Source organism: Mesoplodon bidens (genome assembly GCF_964165515.1).
Source record: "Mesoplodon bidens genome assembly, chromosome: 2".
Classification (NCBI taxonomy): Eukaryota; Metazoa; Chordata; class Mammalia; order Artiodactyla; family Ziphiidae; genus Mesoplodon; species Mesoplodon bidens.
In genome coordinates, this window is record NC_138177.1 from 117,497,051 (window position 1) to 117,516,664 (window position 19,614).

The following is a 19,614-nucleotide window of genomic DNA, read 5'->3' on the forward strand; positions in this document are numbered from 1 at the left end:
TCTTAGGAGCATAAACTGTAGAATCTGTCCTCTAGGTATGAATCTTGGCTCTGCTACATCTTAACTGTTTCACTTTGGACCAATTATTTAACTTCTCTATGTCTCTGTTGCCATAAATGTGAAATAAATGTAATGATGCAGATCTTACTTGACTTACAATGGGGTTATGGCTCAGTAAACCCATCCTAAGTCGAAATGAATCTAATACAGCCAACCCATCAAATATCATAGCTTAGCCTAGCCTACCTTAAACATGCTCAGAACAATTGCATTAGCCTAAAATTGGGCAAATATTTTAACACAAAGCCTATTTTATAATAAAGTGTTGAATACCTCATGTAATTTATTGAATACTGTACTGAAAGTGAAAAACAGAGTGGTTGTATGGGTACAGATATTTGTCAGTGTACTGGTTGTTTACCCTGGTGACAGTGGTGCGACTGGGAGCTGAGGCTCGCTGCTGCTGCCCAGCATCAAGAGAATATCATACCATATATCACAAGACCGGGAAAAACCAAAATTCAAAATTTGAAGTACGGTTTCTACTGAATTAACATCATTTTCACACCACCATAAAGTTGAAAAATCCTAAATCAAACCATCGTAAATCAGGGAACATCTGTAATGATAATATTAAGAAGACTAAGAAAACTTACCCCATAAAGTTCATGTGAGTGTTAAATAAACGAATAAATAAGGAAAACTTAGAATGGTGTCTGGCACATAGAAAACAATAAATATTAGTTATTATTTTTGTTATTGATTTGAGCCTCAATTTTATAGTAGTCATCGAGTATATGAAAAATGCTATTTTATACCAGAAAAACTATTCATCCAGTTGTATATCTGAGCAGTCAAGGCCTGGTAGGAGAGTATTGCTGTGTTTTAAAGTGTAAACCTCAAGAGATTGATTAGTGAAGTATCAGGAATACTCTTAATACCCCAGAGTAATCTATGAGGGATACTCTCCTCTCATGATATTTAGAACCTACTTAAATATGTTGTTTTCAGATTTTTTCAGATGTTTCAGATTACTTTTTTTTCATATAATTTGTAGACTACATTCCCATTTCTCTGTAGTCTACGCCCTCCTGAGCCAGGTGTTAATAATTTCAGGAGAGAAGCATCTCTTAGCTCTGTAGATATTCCCAAGATGCTCAGTTCTGAGCCTCAGGAATGTTAAACAAGATGAGGCTTGTGATGTTAGGAGAGAAATGCTTCCTAGCAGTGTCATGGAGGTATATGTAGGGGAAAAGTTATTCCACTCCACAATTCTGACAAAAGGTCAACAAACACGGTGACATCATAATTTCTGTGGGTTTTTCCCTAAATTTATATTAAAGCAATTTCGCATCTAAACTTTGGAAATTTAGTTTCTAAATATTAATTTATTAGCAAAAAGTTTTTAACAGGTGCCAACCCAATCCATTGCTTCCTGGCACAGCTTCACCATGCAGATCTTGGGCTTTCCAGGGGGAGTTCTGCCGAGCCTGGGTATATTCTTTACTGAGCTCAAACCTTTTATATGTGCTTTCAGCCACTATATACCTTCAGGGTATTTTATCAATCTTAGCACATACACACATGTTCAGGCTCCACAATGGTTGCAACTTCTGAAAATTGACCCTCTCTTCTTTTGAGATCTCTTTTCAAACAGTTATAGCTCAGCCTTCATCAAGAGGATAATGTCCTTGGGGTTTTCTACTAAGAAGTCAGTGTCCTCAGAGTATAGAAAAGATCAGATGTGAAAATAACTTGAAAGCTAAGAAGTCAGAGTTGTCAAACAAATGTCCGAATGCCCACATACTTTGACTTTCAGATAAACAACAAATTATTTTTTTAAGTATAACTATGTCCCCAATATTGTATGGAACATACTTATACTAAAAGATTAATTTGTTGTTTATCTGAAATTCAACTCTCACTGGCATCCTATATTTTTATTTACTAATCTGGCAGCACTTTGAGAAAGGCCTATAAAGGCAGGTATTATAATGAAGAAAATGTGACAGGTACCTGAAAGTACAAACTGCATTTATGACTTGCTGGAAAGGACGTCTTTTACAAGTTATAGCTTGTCTTGATCTTTTTTTATTTTAGGAAACACAGAAGCAGAATCCACAAATAATAAATGCTTTCATATAATTGACTACCCATCAAATATCTGGAACATCAATAATATTTATGAGTTATTGATAAATTAATATTTATTTTAAGCTGGATTTAATTTTTTTATTTTAAAAATAAGAAATGCTGTAATTATAGGGTGGTTTATATCTATACCTATATAATTAGCAATAGAAACACCCTGTATTAGTGTTCTAATGCTGTCATAACGAATTATTGCAAACTTAGTGGCTTAAAACACCCCAAATCTGTGAGTTCACAGTGCGGTAGGTCAGAGGTCTGGGCACAGTGCAGCTCAGCTGATTCCTGTGCTCAGAGTCTCACTGGGCTAAAATCAAGGCATCAGCTCTTCTGGAGGCTTTGGGGGAGAATTTGTTTCTGTGTTTATTCAGATTGTTGGCCAAATTCAGTTTCATGCAATTGATTTCTTTGCTGACTGTTAGATAGAGGTCAGTCTCAATCTGTAAAGCCTCCCACATTTCCTGACACATGGCCTGCTTGATCGTCTGTCTCTTAGACCTTCAATTATGCCTCATCTCTCCTGCCTTCTGTGCCATCTCTGCTGAATCTTTTCTGCCTTCCTCTTTCGTTTTTAAGGGCTCACATATTTACATTGAGTCCTTATTTTATCCAGGATAACTTTCTTATCCTAAAGTCTTTCTATCCTAAGCATAGAATTATAACCTTAATTCTATCTGTAAAATCCCTTTTGCTATATTCACAGGGACCCAGACATTAAGGTGTAGACATTTTTTTTTTGGAAGGGGCATATTATTCCACTTACCACATACCCCAATACTATATGAATATACTGTAACTAAGGAATGTAAATAAGTGATTCCAGCTGGGAAATAATTTTTTAAAAAATCAGACAGAAGACAAAACTCTAAGTACTTAATTCCAATCTAGCTAGTAGACTTTTTTTTTTATTTAATAGATTATATCTTTGCACTTTAAAGCTTAAATTAAAAGCTACTCAGCCATCTCTGCAGTGGCCTAGGGGTTGAGAATGTTTTTATTTTTATTTTTTATGGCCTCTTGGTAAGCCAGTAGAAACCCACCTTTTGTCCATGGCAGAAGCAGTTTTGTTCTAGGCCAGTTAATTTAAAGGTAATAAAACTATTTGAAAGGATATAGCAGTTGTGATCATGACACATTCTTAAATGAACTGGATCCTGTTTGATATATATGAAAAATTAAAGCATGAGACTAAAAGTGCTGTAAGAGAAATTTTCTCATTCTTTCTGGTGAGATCTGACATCAGCATATAGATGGCTTCATCAATTATTGAGAAAAAGACTAAGAAAAAAAATGATTGATTGGGATGCTTTATTCTGAAGTCTGAATTTGAAGCCCTTGGGTTGAATGTACCTGTAGGTCGAAATCTTTCAGAATTAGCTCTCGCTCTCTCACCAGCCCATCTATTTAAATTTCTAGTTTAAAAAACTAAGGCACTTAAAAATTTTTAATGCACTCTGTCAAACATGTGTGCCAAACTTTGAAGTAACTGCATGTATCAGTGAAGTGAAGAAACAGATCTCTGTATAGATAAACATCCCTTAAGATGAAGCAAGGGAACTGATTTTAAGCTTCCAGGACTTTGAATGATATTTTTTCCACAACTATTTTCATTCTCTTCTGTAGTCTAAAGTATAGCAATGAATTTCCGAGTTCTTATGTTTGCCATGTAAGGTCTTTGTCCTGTTTATTCCTAGAAAAGTATTATGGACTCCTGGTTGACAAACTACAACTGTATTTTAAAAATTGAGACAAAAATGGTAATGAATGACTCTGTTGATTCACAAGTCATTAATTAGCCCCTGTGATTTTTTGTGACACTAACGTTAGAGATAAGTAATAAGGGAACCACAGCTTATAAAATCAACACACATAGGTAAGCACTAATGAGCAAAAGTGTGAATCATTTTGAAGGCAACATTTTCCTAATTAAGGTTAATATTAATGATTTCTATTATATTTTAAAGACTTACTGAAGTATTCAAGTTTTTTTATTGTTGCTGTAGCCATTGCTTGTAAACACAGTGTTAATAGTATCTTCCCAACTATTTAACCTAAAATATAGATATTTCTCTATCAGTCCTCAAAGTCATTACTTCTGGAATAATTGCAAACTATTTCTTATTATTAGAAATACTTTTTAATTCTACGTAATCTTGTTCTGAGCTTTTGTTTTTATCTCATCTCAGACTGTTCATGATTACTTCATAAAACATTTCCTCCCAAAAGATACTTTTCTGTACCATGTAAAATGCATAGAGCTTCAACTTAATTTCCACCTCTAAGTAAAGTCATGCGCCTTTAGGTGATACTGTTTCTTTGTTCAAGCTTTTTTTTTTACTCTATTAGAAAAAGAATTTAAAGTAGCTTATATATTTATGGATAAAGAAAGAATGCAGGCAGTGTAAAAAGAATAAATTTAGGTTTTTCCAGTTATCCCAAATGTGCTGAATATTATAATATGACCTTGGATTTGACTCTGAGTTTGGTTAAGGAAAAAATTATTCTGACACTTGTTAAAATGGTAAGGAAGACTTTATTCCAGACTATTGTGAGACGTGTCAAATCTATCAAAATAGGGAAGATTGAGCTCAACTCTGAATACAGTAAGGGCAACTGGGGATTTACAGCCAAGGAACAGGTTATGTGTGAGGTAGTGGGTGGGGATAGCAGATGAAAAACTACTAAGAGGAGACATCAAATGTAGGGAGAATTCTTGCTAAACTTATTTTAAGAGTTTTCTTACTGAATGGCAGGCCAGGGTGATCAGATATCAAGGACGGGAGATGAGGAATTTGAAAATGATCACATATCAAGAGTGGGAAAAATCCTCTCTAAGCTGATTCAGAAGGATTCTTGCTAAAACTGGGCACTGCAAGGATGTCACTGAAGCTCAGGGTCGAGGCCAAGATGAGAAGAGGGCTCAGAGGAACTTGACTGCGGTTTAATTAAGGAAAGTCTTTGTCAGTTTTCTACTGACTAAGGCAAGGGAAGAATATGTTGGCATACAGAATTTTCATTGTCCAAAACAGTAGAGTGCGATCATGCTCTGCATTTCCATAGAATTGAATTCGGATCTGATTTTATCATTTGGATTTCAGTTTTTCACAAAGGTACACTGAGAGGCAGTAGGTAGATAAAGAGCATGTAAACAAAGGTGGTGAGGGAATGAGCTAAGGGGATATCTAAAGGTCCAGCAAGGACAAAGGCCTGAAGTCATGCTTTGTGTGCTGGAGGAAGAACAGAGAATCCAATGTGAGTGGAGTGAAGTGATCAAAGCACAGAGAAGTAGGACTTGAGGGAAGAAGTATATCATTTCAGACCTTAGAATCTATTGTGAGATCCTCAGGTTTAACTCTGAGATGGGAAGCCCTTGTAGGGTTCTGACTACAGAAGTGGTCTGACTTACATTTTAAAAGTCTCAATCTTTCTGCTGTAATGAGAAAAGATTGTAGGAAGGCAAGGATGCAAGCAGAGAGACCAATTAAGAGGCTTTTGCAATAACACAGAAGAGGCATGATGGTGGCCTCTTCCAGGATAAGAGCTGTGAAGACGGTAAGTGGTGGTCATATTCTGAATATGTTTTGAAGGTAGAGATGAAAGGTTTGCTGATGAATAAACTTGATCTGCTAGAAAATGAGATAACTTTTTTTTCGTGAGGTGGGATATGTTACAACAAAAATAGGTTCTTTAGGAGAAGAATAGCAGTTTAATTTTTGACATTTTAACTCAGGATGCCCATTAGACTTCCAAGCAGAAAAGTTAGACGGAGCCTAAGGATATTATTTGGAGCCACTGAGTCTGAGTCAGTGAGTATAAATAGACAGGTCCAGCAACTGAGATCCAGACAAATCACTTATTTTCTTTGTGTTTCACTCCTTTGGCTCTACTGGTCACTCAAAAACTGGCTTAGAAATCATGCATTAGTGTATCATCACCTGTGTCCTTCTACTCTACTCTGCAAACAATTGCATGGCACTTCCTAAATAATGTGTACTTGCCTGTTGACTGGCCATCTCCTCCACTGTACTGTAAGTTCCTTGAGGAAAAGGACTATAGTGCATAAGTGATTCTTGAGTGAAAGAATAAATTAAAAAACCTTTGCATTTAAGATAAAATCTAAGTACTCTTCATCTTTTGTCTACCTTGTCTCCCGCTACCCTTCCCTATGTTTACTACACTTCAGCCACCACTGCTGGTAATTCCATAAAGGCATACCATATTCTTAAGCCTCATGGCTTTTTTCTATGCCATTTTGCTCCATAGAATGCTTTTCTCCCTCATTTTTGATCTACTAATGCATTTTCAGTCGTCATGTCTGGTTTAAAATGCTAAATCTTAAGAGACATACTTCCCAAACCTTCATTCTAGTCCACCTTCATTTTGCGTCTCCTAACAGTCTAAATTTGTGACTTAGTAGCATTTTTCACAGTTTGTAGAATTGTAAGTATTTGTATGATTTTTTTTTACTATCTATTTTCTTAATAAGTTTATGAGAACAAAGGGCAGTGTCTGTTTTGTTCATTAATACGTACCCAGACCTCACCAATACACCAGACACTTAGTTGACCCTTTATAAAATGTTTTGAATACATGCAAATAAAAAGCTCCATATATTTGTATTATTGTCATTGATAATGCAATGTATTTGTGATTGTTTTCATTGCATAAAACCATAATACCTTTTGATTAAAATGCTTTAATCTGTTTTATCTTACAATTGCGAAAATATGTTTATGGACTAAGAATTGTCTCTTGTTTGTCTAGCAGCACCTGATTTTTATAAGTATGTAAACATTTTCCCTTTTATGTAGAAAACATGTACTTTCCACAGCTAGATCACCCATAAAGAATGTTCCATTTTTACTCTTCACTATTTTAGCATATGATGTAAAAGCATATCCAAAATGTATATGCATTTCTAAGAAACCATAACAATATAAGCAACAATTTTTCAAATTTGTTTTATCAATAACAGAAGTTTAAGAAACTTTATTTAATAAATATTATAAATTTAAATCACTAACAGAAAATTTATGCATTAGTGAACAATTATTTTAACATTTAAAGTTATTTTATCTTATAACTCTTCTGTTGAGTTAACAAGTTCAATATAAACACCTCATAAAAATTCTTTGAAGATTTTCAAACCAATAATATTTTGAGTATATTATTTATACTAACCAAATTTTAATACTTTTTATTATTTTAAAAAACATATATATGTTTATAAAATTAAATACAAGTGTTGTTCCCAAATTTATTTAAATAAGTTATAGCTATAGAAGCCTAGAAAATGTTATGCATCTCTCTTTCATAAGTAGCAGAGACTACTTGTAAAATTAAATATTATTAAATTGTCATTTCAGTTAGTTATTTGAGCATACAATAGGGCGAAACTTGTCAACTGAATCAATTTAATTATATTTTATCTCCCCTCTGCAATTGCTGAAGTCTTTCTTTGTAAGGAAACCTTACTGTAATTAGAATTAATTAATCGTATAATTGAAGTAATAAGCATTTGGAAGCAGGAAGAAGGGACTAGATCCATATTCCTCCAAGACTTTCTCTCAAGGACCTCTCCATGGAGATATGACAACATGAAATTATCTGATCCATTATTTTATACTGCTTTTTATAATAGTAACTAGTAAATTTCATTCTTAGAAGCTATATAAAATCCTTAGAATATGGAAGAAAAAACAGAATTTTTCTATAAATTTCTGAAATCCTAGTATAAGACTTAGCTGAAAATTAAAATATTGCACTTTGCTACTGTAGTTACAAACTGGCTTTTGAAAAATTTGTTTGGATTAATAAAATATATTCAATAAAGGATTAACCTACAAGTTATTTCTATAATTTTTATATTTTTATTATTAGTATGCTTATGTTAAAATAGATATACATTTAAAATATACCCCTCAATTAATCCTCTGACACTGAACATATGACTTACAAGTCTCCAAAAGTATAAGAAAAGGAAAGAAAAGAAGAGGAAGTTTTTCATAATGCAGTCATTTTAGAAGGGGTAAAAATTCCATGCATTCTATATAACCGATATTGTGGAATATATATAATAGAATATAAATGTTTATCAAAATGCATATGCCTTTAAACATATATTTCACTGATTAATATTTTGAAAGTTTATGAGATTAAATTTAGGGAAAAGAAATCTCAACATAATATTAGGAGAGATAGCTGGATGAACCATACAAAAGAAAGTACATTCAAACATTTTCTAACAGTAGAAATTAAGGGTGTTTTGTTGTTTTCAAATTTCCTTTCAATTTCTCTTTTCCAATTTAAATTTTCAAAGGATTGACAGAACTATCACTAAAACTTCTTTTCAAAGAAACAGCACACAATTTCATGAATAAAAATTTGATTTCTCAAGTGTTCATAAAGTTTTTCAAACGAAAATTTATCTTAATATGTATATTAACCATATTGTTGGCAGAAGATAATTCATCAATCTGTAGAAGTGATTATAGCATCTGAAGAAATTCTTGAACAGGTGCTTAATACAATCTGGCAAGTTGTACTAGCTGTGATTTGTACTGACAATTTTCAGTGATATTGTAAAGATCAACCACATATTTGTTTGCATATGTCTACCGGAGGGTTTGTACTTCTTAATATACATAAAAATGCCATGATTTATTGGTTTCTATTTATTAGATATCTTTGCTATTTGTTTATTTCCTTTACATGTATCCAGTTTACTATGAAAATTATCTCTTTGTTGAAATTAATTTATATTCTCAGGTTAATCTCTTGGCATTTGGAGTTATCATATACAAAGTTTTTCGTCACACTGCGGGGTTGAAACCAGAAGTTAGTTGCTGTGAGAACATAAGGTAAGTCTTTCTTCAACTGTATTTTCTTTAGTGATTAAAAGCTTTAGTAACTTAAAGTAGAAATAATTTTTGGAAGGACATTTTTTAAATGATTATTTCACAGTTTCCCCCATCATATTTAGAATACTAAATAGTATTGCTAAATAGTATTTAATATGTTTAATAATCCTATAATCACCACAGATTAAGTGGTAAGTATAGCAATCTTTCGGAACATATTCCCCTTTGAACGAAAAGATGATGACTGCATTTTAAGACAAAAGTTGGCCTTAGTGAACTTCTTTTGCAAAGCATTTCTCAGCTCTTAGTATCAGTGTTTCTTCCTTGTGATTTCTAGTTTGCATTCCGCCATGATTTTTCCTCAGCTCCCTCCCTTTAAAACTGATTTATTGAGACCTTGAAAATGGTTTGTTCAGGGAAAACTGAAGTGTACTGTAGGGAGCATTAGAAACAACTGACGTTTGGGTCTCTTGGGAACACTCCTGTAGTTTCAATATCTTGCACAAGATTTACAGTTCGGATTTAGCAAATATTTGATTGATTACTTTCTTTTACTCCTCAACATTCATAGTTACATGTAGTTTGCTGGCTTTAATAAAGTTGAGAATGACTCATTTTCTGTGGTACACTGCAAAAACATCTTCTGCAGGAAAGAATGATTGCACTAAGAATGAATGAGAAAATAAGTATTAGTTACCTCATTTTCAAGGCAGTGTCCTCAGTGAGCAGGATTGAATATTGTTTTACCAAAACTCACAGGCAATAAGTTGAAAATGTGTAAAAGTGAGTATGTGCCTGTATTTTTTTTAAGAAATCAGCATTCTAACATGAACTTACTTTGAGGTAACTGTATTGCAAAAGCAAAAAAAAAAAAAATCTTGTTTTATATTTTACATGTTCTCTCCTAAGCCTGAAAGGAAAGCAGAAGTATCCTTTGATGTCCTGCCCATGTGCTGACCTAAATCCACATGGTATACTCTTCAAGGTTTCTTAGGGAGAATACTTCCTAACAGCTATCTGTCTTACCTTTGGGAGTTCCTGCAACATTAGATTTGAGATCAAAGCATACACACAGATGAAAATATTTTAAGATTAAGGAAATTCCTCGAAAAATACCAGATTTTAAAAATGCTGCCTTGAATTTGGAAGCACATCTCAGCCACAGTGCACGAGTATACCCTAGCCTGTCCCATGCAACTATAGCATAATTTGTCAGTTTCAAAATTGTTGGTGGTCTTTACCGAAGATTTCTTGGTTATTCAAAAACTGACTTCCCACATAATTTGAGGAATTTGAGGATATGTTAAGTATGCATAGCTTTCTTAGCTGGAACATTGCAAATTTGTTCTAGGTCTTGTGCCAGAGGAGCCCTTGCTCTCCTGTTCCTCCTTGGCACCACCTGGATCTTTGGAGTGCTCCATGTTGTACATGCATCGGTGGTGACAGCTTACCTCTTCACCGTCAGCAATGCCTTCCAGGGGATGTTCATCTTCTTATTCCTGTGTGTTTTATCTAGAAAGGTAAGCAATTTGTTATTTTTGTCAACCTTATAGCATATTTATGTAGCATCAGTTACCAAACTGATAAAAATTCTCATTCTCATAGATTTATGACTTGTGCCTTTATTGCCTAAGTGCAGTACATTTTAGTGTCAAAATAATCACAATGCTTAGCTGTTCATAGGGAAATGTGCTTTTAAAAAACTTGCTAGTAGGAGTATAAATACAGCTTACATTCACTTGAGCGTATTCTGACAGATAATCAGAAAGCAACAATAATTTAGAAAACCAAATATAACAATTTGTTGTGATTTGAAAATAATTTGATGTGATTGTTACAGTTATGTTTCACGTTTCTTACTTTCTTCTTTTTCTTTTTTTTTAGATCCAAGAAGAATATTACAGATTGTTCAAAAATGTCCCTTGTTGTTTTGGATGTTTGAGGTAAACAGAGAGAACTATGGATCATTATTGCTACACAGAAATAAAAAAGCCAAGCTGTGGATGGCCAATGTATAAAAATGACTCAAACAAATTGTCCAATTGTTAATACTAATCAAATATTTTAAGTCCATTTTTCTGTTTACTGTGTAAGAACTGTAGATAATAAGAGATAAAATTATATACCATATAGCTATAGTAAGCTTTCCTACATGACTTAGTTAGCTATGTCAAAAATAGTATTGCAGATATTTGGAAAGTAATTGGTTTCTCAGAGTGATATCACTGCACCCAAGGAAAGATTTTCTTTCTAACACAAAAAATATATGAATGTCCTGAAGGAAACCACTGGCTTGATATTTTCTTGATTCATGTTGCCTTTGAAACTAGTCCCCTATCACCTTGGTAATGAGCTCCGTTACAGAAAGTGGAACATAAGAGAATGAAGAGGTAGAATATAAAACAGTAAAAAGGGAATGACGGTTGTAACAATGAGACATATTTTGAGCAAGCTCGTTGTTTTGTAAACTAGATGGGAAATTAGAGATAAAACAAGCAATTGAATAAACACATCTTACCATTCTGTGAATTGTTCTGAACTTAAATTTCTACCGAAACAACTTAGACCTGTATTTGTTATATCCATTTTCTATTCTAATAGTCTATAAAAACACAAAACTTCACACACACACACACAAAAACTGAATATTTCTGTTCTGTTTTCAGGTTAACGTCAGAATGAGGCATATGCTCTTTCTATACTTATTTCACAGATTGTGACTTCAAATGCTTATTCAGTAGTACATAAATGTGTCAAAATATAATATTGTTCATGCCTGTAAATGTAAAAATTGTGTATATAAACCTGAAGTACTCTGTTCCATAACCTTTCAGTGTAGTGAAAAATATTGTATCTCATTAGACTAGCATATTTGAGTTCTTCATTTTTTTAAAATTTTAGAAATATTGTAGTTGACATCACAATATTCTCTTTTAACTCACTATTTTTAAAAGGGCATTGTAAATATGAAAGTATTCATAAAGTGAACTGTTATTTTTTTCTGTTCAGAAAAATACACATTTAAAAATGTTATTTATAACAAAGAAATCACTGGGAACTGTATAAACTTTCACACTGGATCTATTTTCTGACAGTTTTCCTCTATTAAGGTATATCTGCTAAAATGTAAGCCTTCTATCTATCTTCAAGTTTTCTCATTAAAATGTAGAAGCAGTGATTTTACTTCAAAAAATATGTAATTGTTCTACACATACCTGTAAAAGTGTGCCAATACACTAAATGTTGTGATTCTAACTTAATTTCTCCAGCAGTTCAAGTGAAGTCTGTCAGATCTTACACTAACAAATAAAATGATATCTGAATGAATCTTTCTACTGCTTGGCTGAGGTATTTCTCAAGAAAGATGAGCTGCCTGCCAATGTCTTAAACATTTTTAGAGTATTTGTGATAACTTTTTATTTGATCTTTTTATCTCTTGTATGACCTATTATTATTATCATTATAGGACAGTGCTATTGGAATAAGATATTAAAAAAGTAATCTGTTCAATCAATGTATACAAATCATGTGTGGTGGGCAGAATAATCGTCTTCCCAAAATGCCCACACCCTAATCTTCAGAACACATGAATATGGTAGGTTACGTGGAGAGGAGAATTAACCAGCTACCAGCTAGTCCTCTAACTTTGACGTGAGGAAATTATCCTAGATTTTTCAGGTTGGTCCCATGTAATCACAAGTTTCCTTATAAACAAAAGATGGAGGCAGAAGAGGGAGCCTGTTAAAGCAGTGCCGTATGAGGCGTACTCAACCACACATTGCTGGCTCTGAAGATGGAAACAGTCCACAAGCCAAGGAACATGGGCAGCTCCTGTAAGCTGAGAAAGGCAAGGAAATCGATTGTCCCCCAGAGCTCCTAGAAGGAAGTCATCCCTGCTGTACTTTTGTTTTAGCCCAGGGAGACCCAGTTTGGACTTCTAACCTCTAAAACTGTAAAACAATAAATGTATATTGTTTTAAGCCACCAAGTTTGTTGATAATTTGTCACAAGGTTATTCATATTTTTTGATAATTTGTTACAGCAACTATAGGAACTAATACTATGGAAATATATACATAATAACATCTTTAGATCTAAGCAAGTATTCATATCAGTAGGGAAAACCTTAAATCCTGAATCTTGTTTTCACTAACCCTCCCATAGACATCATTGGGTGAAACTTGGATTCTTTAGTATGAGATTTCAGACCTTCTCATAACTGCTAACTTACATTTTTATTAGGTAAGGATCTCTCTTTTTTTAAAAAAAGAAAAAAAAAAACAGGTGTGTGCACATGTATAAATATATATTTATTGCATAAATGCCTCATAGCACTTGCCCCCTGTTTTTATAATCAACAAGAAAAAGGGCTCAAAAAAGGTTTTCACTGGGCTCGGTTTAAAAAATACAAAAATGGGGCTTCCCTGGTGGCGCAGTGGTTGAGGGTCCTCCTGCCGATGCAGGAGACACGGGTTCGTGCCCTGGTCCGGGAAGATCCCACACGCCACGGAGCGGCTGGGCCCGTGAGCCATGGCCGCTGAGCCTGCGCGTCCGGAGCCTGTGCTTCGCAACGGGAGAGGTCACAACAGTGAGAGGCCCACGTACCGCAAAAAAAAAAAAAAAAAAAAATGAACAATACGATGACAGGAATGGCCCACACACCACACAATTAACATTAAAAATTTTAAAACCACTCAAAGTCTGTGAGATAAAGAGATCCTACCCCCCTGGTTCTCACGTTTGCCTTATGAGTTTCTTCAGTTCTGCTAAACTGTTCATTTTTCCCAAGACTTTCTATGGTTTACCAAATCCCCTATTTCTGGAGCTTCCTCCTTGTTATCATCATTACTCTGACAAACATCTGCTTATACCTAATGTATCTTTCTCTATGAAGCATTTCTGGTTTCACACAAGGAATTAATCAGCTCTACTTTTGTGTCATCATTCCATCCAGTACTTACCTATTTTAACATTTATCACATTGTATTGCAATTATTTATCCCGAGCTCAAGATATTCATTGTACCAAGTTACGTTCTTCCTTTAAGGCAGATACCTTATTTTTTTGTTTCGTGAATCAATGTCACTGCCTTCTTCTGTTTTGTGACCATGTGGTTGATGTGATAAGAAGAGTCTAGACCCTCTGAACAGCCTGGCTTTTGCTCTTTTGCTTTAGATACTCCATACTGGAAGCACATTGGGTGAGCCAGCTTTCTCAGGTAAAGCCCTCCATGTTTATCTCTAACGTCATGCAGTTTAGGTGGAAGAGATGGCCCAGCAATCTCAAATTGATGAAGTGGAGTAGGGAGAGGAATTAGGCTACCGATGTAGCCTTGAGCTCGTAATATGGCTTCAACTCAGTTTTTCCAGGGAAGATCTTTGGGGATTTGTAAGGAAGTTGCCAAAGAAGTAATAAAGTAGTGCTTTATTTTCCATTTGGCTGTTATTCCTCACGTACCACTTCTTCATTTGATAGTGAGAGGAATAAATATTAGGATTTGAGATTCAGTCTCCTCAACCTCTAAAATGTATCACAAATTCATTAATAAAATTTGCAAACTCTTCATGAACAGCTGGGGTTGGGAGAAGGGTTATAGTATTTCAAGGGATTCAATCAAAGAACTTAATACTTTAAGGTGGGTCTCAAACAATGAGGTGAATGGACACCAAAGAAGTGTAAGATAAATTCCCTTACTGTGTAAAAACTTGTTATTAACTGGAGACACTATAATCCCCTAATTAAAAAATCTGTTAGTTGATTGATTATACTGTGGTTAGGAAAAATATATTTACATGCAATATAGCAATTAAAAAATGTACGAGAAAGTCTCTAAGCAAATACTCCACAATCATCATGCTAGGCATAACCAACAGTCTATACATACTCATTTGATGATGGCTTCATTTCTTCAGTCCTTTTTAATTCAATGCCCCCCAATTAAATGATAACCCTGCATTTCTTAATTTTCCATATATTTAAAGTTATTGCACCTATCTTCAATGACTTACAAAATATGAGCCTTTTCTATGTGTCAAGATTATCCTAATTTTTCCAACATGAAATCTTTGAGGAGAATGTGAATTATTGATTCAGTATGGATCAGAAAGAGTACCTATTGTTCAGATTTTTCTGCTACCTAGAATGTCTTCTCCTGTGCAAATTCTGCCCATGATTCAATACCCCTAGTATGAAGCCTCTCAGATCAATTTGGTGCATATTAGTTTCCCCAGTCACTACAACTATAGCACTTACAAAGTGTACGAAATAACATAGCACTTAATAGGGGTTGTTAAGTCATCATGCAGTGTTCAAACTTAAAACTTTTAGGTTTTAAACTACAGATATGAGAGAAATAACTGGAAGATGGTATTTAAAGGGAAAAAATAACTTCTTCCTGAAATTTGATATAGATTTCAGTTGTTAAATTGTGTGATCTCATTTAGTTCTTACAGTAATATATGCAATTTTATCTTCATTTTTTAATGTGAAAAGTGCTCAGTGTCACACAGCTAGGAAATTGAAAAAATCAGTGTTTAAACTGAAAGTCATAGCTGCTTCTGCTCCCCCATGGAAACTCTGAGGAACTTGCTCAGACTCTCTCAGATAGAAAGTTAAAGGGACTGGATTCATACCCAAACTTTCTGCCTCTCAGTCTAGAGCATATTCCACTGTTCCGTAGCTATAAACTCATATCATATGAGGATAATATTCCTGTTTACAATTATGTTCTTTTGGGTATAGAGGAAGTGTGACATTCTTTTTTAACATGTCTTTTCTACATGCATATGTAATTTAAAATGTGTATTTCATATGTTTTAAGGTGAAGTATTTTTCTTCTTTTCTCTTTGCTTTGCTGCCCTTTCTCTGCACATTTATTCCTATCCCCCATGCCCACTTACACCTCCAACCAGGCAATTTATTTTAACTAGCTGCTATATATTTTTCCATTTATTTCTTCCTGTTCATATCATCATATTCAAATGATTAGTATTAGATCACATCTTAAAAGCACCTCTATCATCAAGTGGAAAGCTAATGGGTATATTTCATTCATTCCTTTTAAGTGTCTGAATAATATTCCATACTAAGGATGGACCATAAATTGCACAGCTGGTATGCAATTTGGATTAATGCAATAATACATTAGAAGACTTCTGTATCTTTCAGGAGTAAGGTTCTCCATGCTATGTGGCTTGGTTTTGTTGTTAAAAATACCCAATGCCAACAGTTATTTTTTTTCTTATGATGGATGTGGACCCATGTTGATAAGCTAAAGCACTATAAACCTTTCATTGATATAGAAGTTGCTGTTATTTCTTGTAACTATTCAGTGAAAATCATGCCATGGATTTGAGATCCACAAAGCTCCTTGAGCCTTTTCATTTAAGTGAAAAGGATTTGAATTACTTACACTAAATAGGAGGCTTGAGCAAGCATTAAGATCAGTAGGCAATCTGAAAGTACAGAACAATTTACATAGTATTTCATTCAGACGTTATACGTCATAGGTTTGTATGGTAGTTATGATTAATATAAAATGAGAGAGTTAGTTTAGCTGCAATGGATCTCTTCTGGTGCCAATGTACCACGATTTTAATTTCAACCCCCCACTTTGAGGCATTGTAAATAATAAAATCTATAAAGTATATTACAATTTTATACACTCAAAAGGGGAAAAATAGTAGGTCTCTTGCAAAAATTGTTCTTAAGAAATGTGGTTTCACTTCCTATTGGGTTGCAATTTGCCATATATCAGCATCCAAGGGCCAGGCTGCTCAACCTGAAAATGATTATTTTCTTTCTTTTCCTTAATGTATCGGAAGTGGATCTAAAAGAACCTCCAGTATGCAGGGGGGTTAATTATCCTGGCAGTCAGTTAAGTTTTGTAAGTTTTAGGTGATATGAACAGAGCCCTAAAAATGACTCCATGCTACTGCTGCCTGCTGTGAAGAAAGAGCCTTGTGCTGCCACCACTGCAAATATTGTTCAAATTACCCTAAAATTCCCCTGGTTTTCTGTGCATCTGGCTCCTGGAGAGCGACACAGCTCCAGTGAGGTCATTTATTCTGTCACTTCAGCCCACTCGGCCATCAGGACAACTATATCTTCCACTCAATCTGATGCAGGAGGCTTTTGTGCGAGACCTTCTATGACCCGAGTAAGGAAAGTAATTATTCAAAACAACATCACTTCTTGTTTTTCAAGTGCCACCCACTCCTCTGCAGAACTACCTAAATGCTCCCCAATTTGATCTTCCCACCCAGATCAATCTCTCCAATTCTCCTAAAGGAATGTGTAAATAAACAGCCACCTCTCACATCTTAGAACTTTACTTTCCAAAAGGCAACGCGGTGTGGCCAGTCTCTCTGCAGTCAGAGTGCCTGGGCTAGAATTCCTTTCCTACCTGTAGTGAGATATGGGATCTCTTGTTAGTTATGCCCTGTGATTCAGTTTCTCATCTAGGAAATGGGGATAACAACAGGACCTACTTTGTCACGTTGTCATGACAATTATATCAACAAATATATGGAAGATAATTACTACAGTGTAACCACTTTACTGTCTACCACCTCCCAACTTACCTTTCCATCTCCACCCTGCCTCATTCAAGACCTGAAGTTCCACTTTAAAGCTGGTAGGATGTTAGAGAATTTCAAATGTTCAACATTGCTGACATGCCCTTTGGAGTACTGGTGCAGCCCAGGCCCCTGCACTGCTCTGGACATATAAAATCTCTGCCCCTGCAGGGCTAAATGTCCCACAGTTTGATTAAACATTTGATTAAATGTTTTTCTGTACAAAGGCACATTGATATATTTTTATTTAAGTATAAATACTATGAGCATTTATATGAACTTGAAAAATATAATCTCTTCTTTAAACAGTTACATATACCTGAAGATAATTTGGTATTCTCAGCTTTCCATATATTCCTATAAAAGACCGAGAAATTCATACTGGCATCATTTGGGTACTTCATCTTCTTTGTGCAGGACAATTTGCAGTCATTTTATTTGTTCTTGCCTAATGTAAAACTATAGAAACCATGCTCCTTTAAAACATAGTCTTGATTTCTTTAAAGGCAAAAGCAAATGAGCTATTTTTATACTTGAGAAAAAATAAAAAGGAGTCTTCAGTAGAAAGGAAGAAATATTCTTTAATAAATTCCTCGTAGTCATATGTAAAATGCATTTGTTTTTTACCTATTTTTATGCTATTTAAATTTTCTGCATTGTTTCCTGAACAATAAGATATCTTTGTTATTATATAAAGGCAATTTCTAGTTTCCATATTTAGTAAACTAGATGTTGCAAATTTTTTGAGATAAATGAACCAGGAATTCTATTAGTTACTAACTTAAGAATTCAGACATTTTATTTTATCTGTCACCATCACCTGATACCTCATCATTCTGATAAAGAATGCCTCAGAGGTCAGAAACATAGTTCTTTGTTCTGTTATGTGCTAAAGTATAAGACCTGTTTAGCATTGTGTGATTTTTTTTTCTCAAGTAGATTTGCATGCATAGCTTGGATAAGCTGAATAACTCTATACAACCAAACTTTTTTTTTCTACTTGTTGGGACAAATAGAATAGGAAGCTCACTCTTGCTCACCAAATCTCTATTTCCTTGAGACCAAGAGTATAATGCTGTTTCTTAGCATCCTTCTGTTTTCTTTTTAAATCTCAGAAAAGGTAAGTGGATTAATATATACTTTTGGACTTGGACATGATGTGATTTTATACATGGAGAATTATGTACATTCAACCTTTTTACAAAATAACTTTAAGGCACTTTACAAACATGGATAAAATATAAACTAGATATTTTAATGCAAAACACATATGAGAATTGAGTCAAAGGAGAAATAAGGGTACAGCCATAAAATGGAGTTAAAACATGAGTGCTTTATTCATTGAGGTTCTGTCCTGTTACCTGCTGCAGTGTAACCACACCACTCCAAAACCTAGTGCCTTAGAAAAATAATTTATTATTGTTTCTCACATTGTTGTTGGTTGATTGAATGCAGTAGGGTAGCTCTCATGCAGGGTTTCTCGTGAAACTGCACTCAGATGTTCACTGGGGCTACAGCCATCTGAGATGGCCATCCACTACCATTTCATAGGGGCTGCCAGCCAAACACCATTCACGGTCTCTCCTTGTCATTTGGGTTTCACACAGCATGGATTCTGGCATCTTTGTGAGAGCATGCCCAAAGCAAACATTCCAAAAGACCCTGGTAGAGGCTGAAAGGCTTCTTACCACCTGGCCTCTGAAGGCATAATGTTTACTTCTACCAAAGTAGTCACAAATCCCACCCAGATTTATGGGGTTGGAGAAATAAATCCACCTTTTAATGGAGTGACAAAGTCACATGCATAAAAGCATATGGAATTGGGAAATATTATTGAGGTCATTTTAGAAAAATATAATCTGCCGTAAGTTTCATGCTCTTGCTAATGTCTATGTATCCTTTCATTAGACAAAGTAAAGAACTCAATAGGACTGTTTCCTGAAGTGTCCTTGAATATAGTCCAATGAAGTCACACCAAAGAATAATTCAGTGAAAACAATAAAAGCCATAAAAGTCCCAAATTATATGAT

General features: G+C 34.5%; 1 protein-coding gene across 2 annotated transcripts in view; it reads left to right on the plus strand.

Annotated features, from left to right (window-relative positions):
- Positions 1–12,988, plus strand: part of ADGRL4 (adhesion G protein-coupled receptor L4) — a 121,652-nt gene extending 108,664 nt beyond the window's left edge. For both annotated transcript variants that reach the window (XM_081224714.1, XM_081224713.1), the window contains 3 exons: positions 8,917–9,008; positions 10,360–10,528; positions 10,893–12,988. In XM_081224714.1, the coding sequence (XP_081080840.1) occupies positions 8,917–9,008; positions 10,360–10,528; positions 10,893–10,955 (324 nt within the window). In that variant the 3' untranslated portion in view covers positions 10,956–12,988. The remainder of the gene's footprint in view (positions 1–8,916; positions 9,009–10,359; positions 10,529–10,892) is intronic.
- The last annotated feature ends 6,626 nt before the right edge of the window (positions 12,989–19,614 follow it).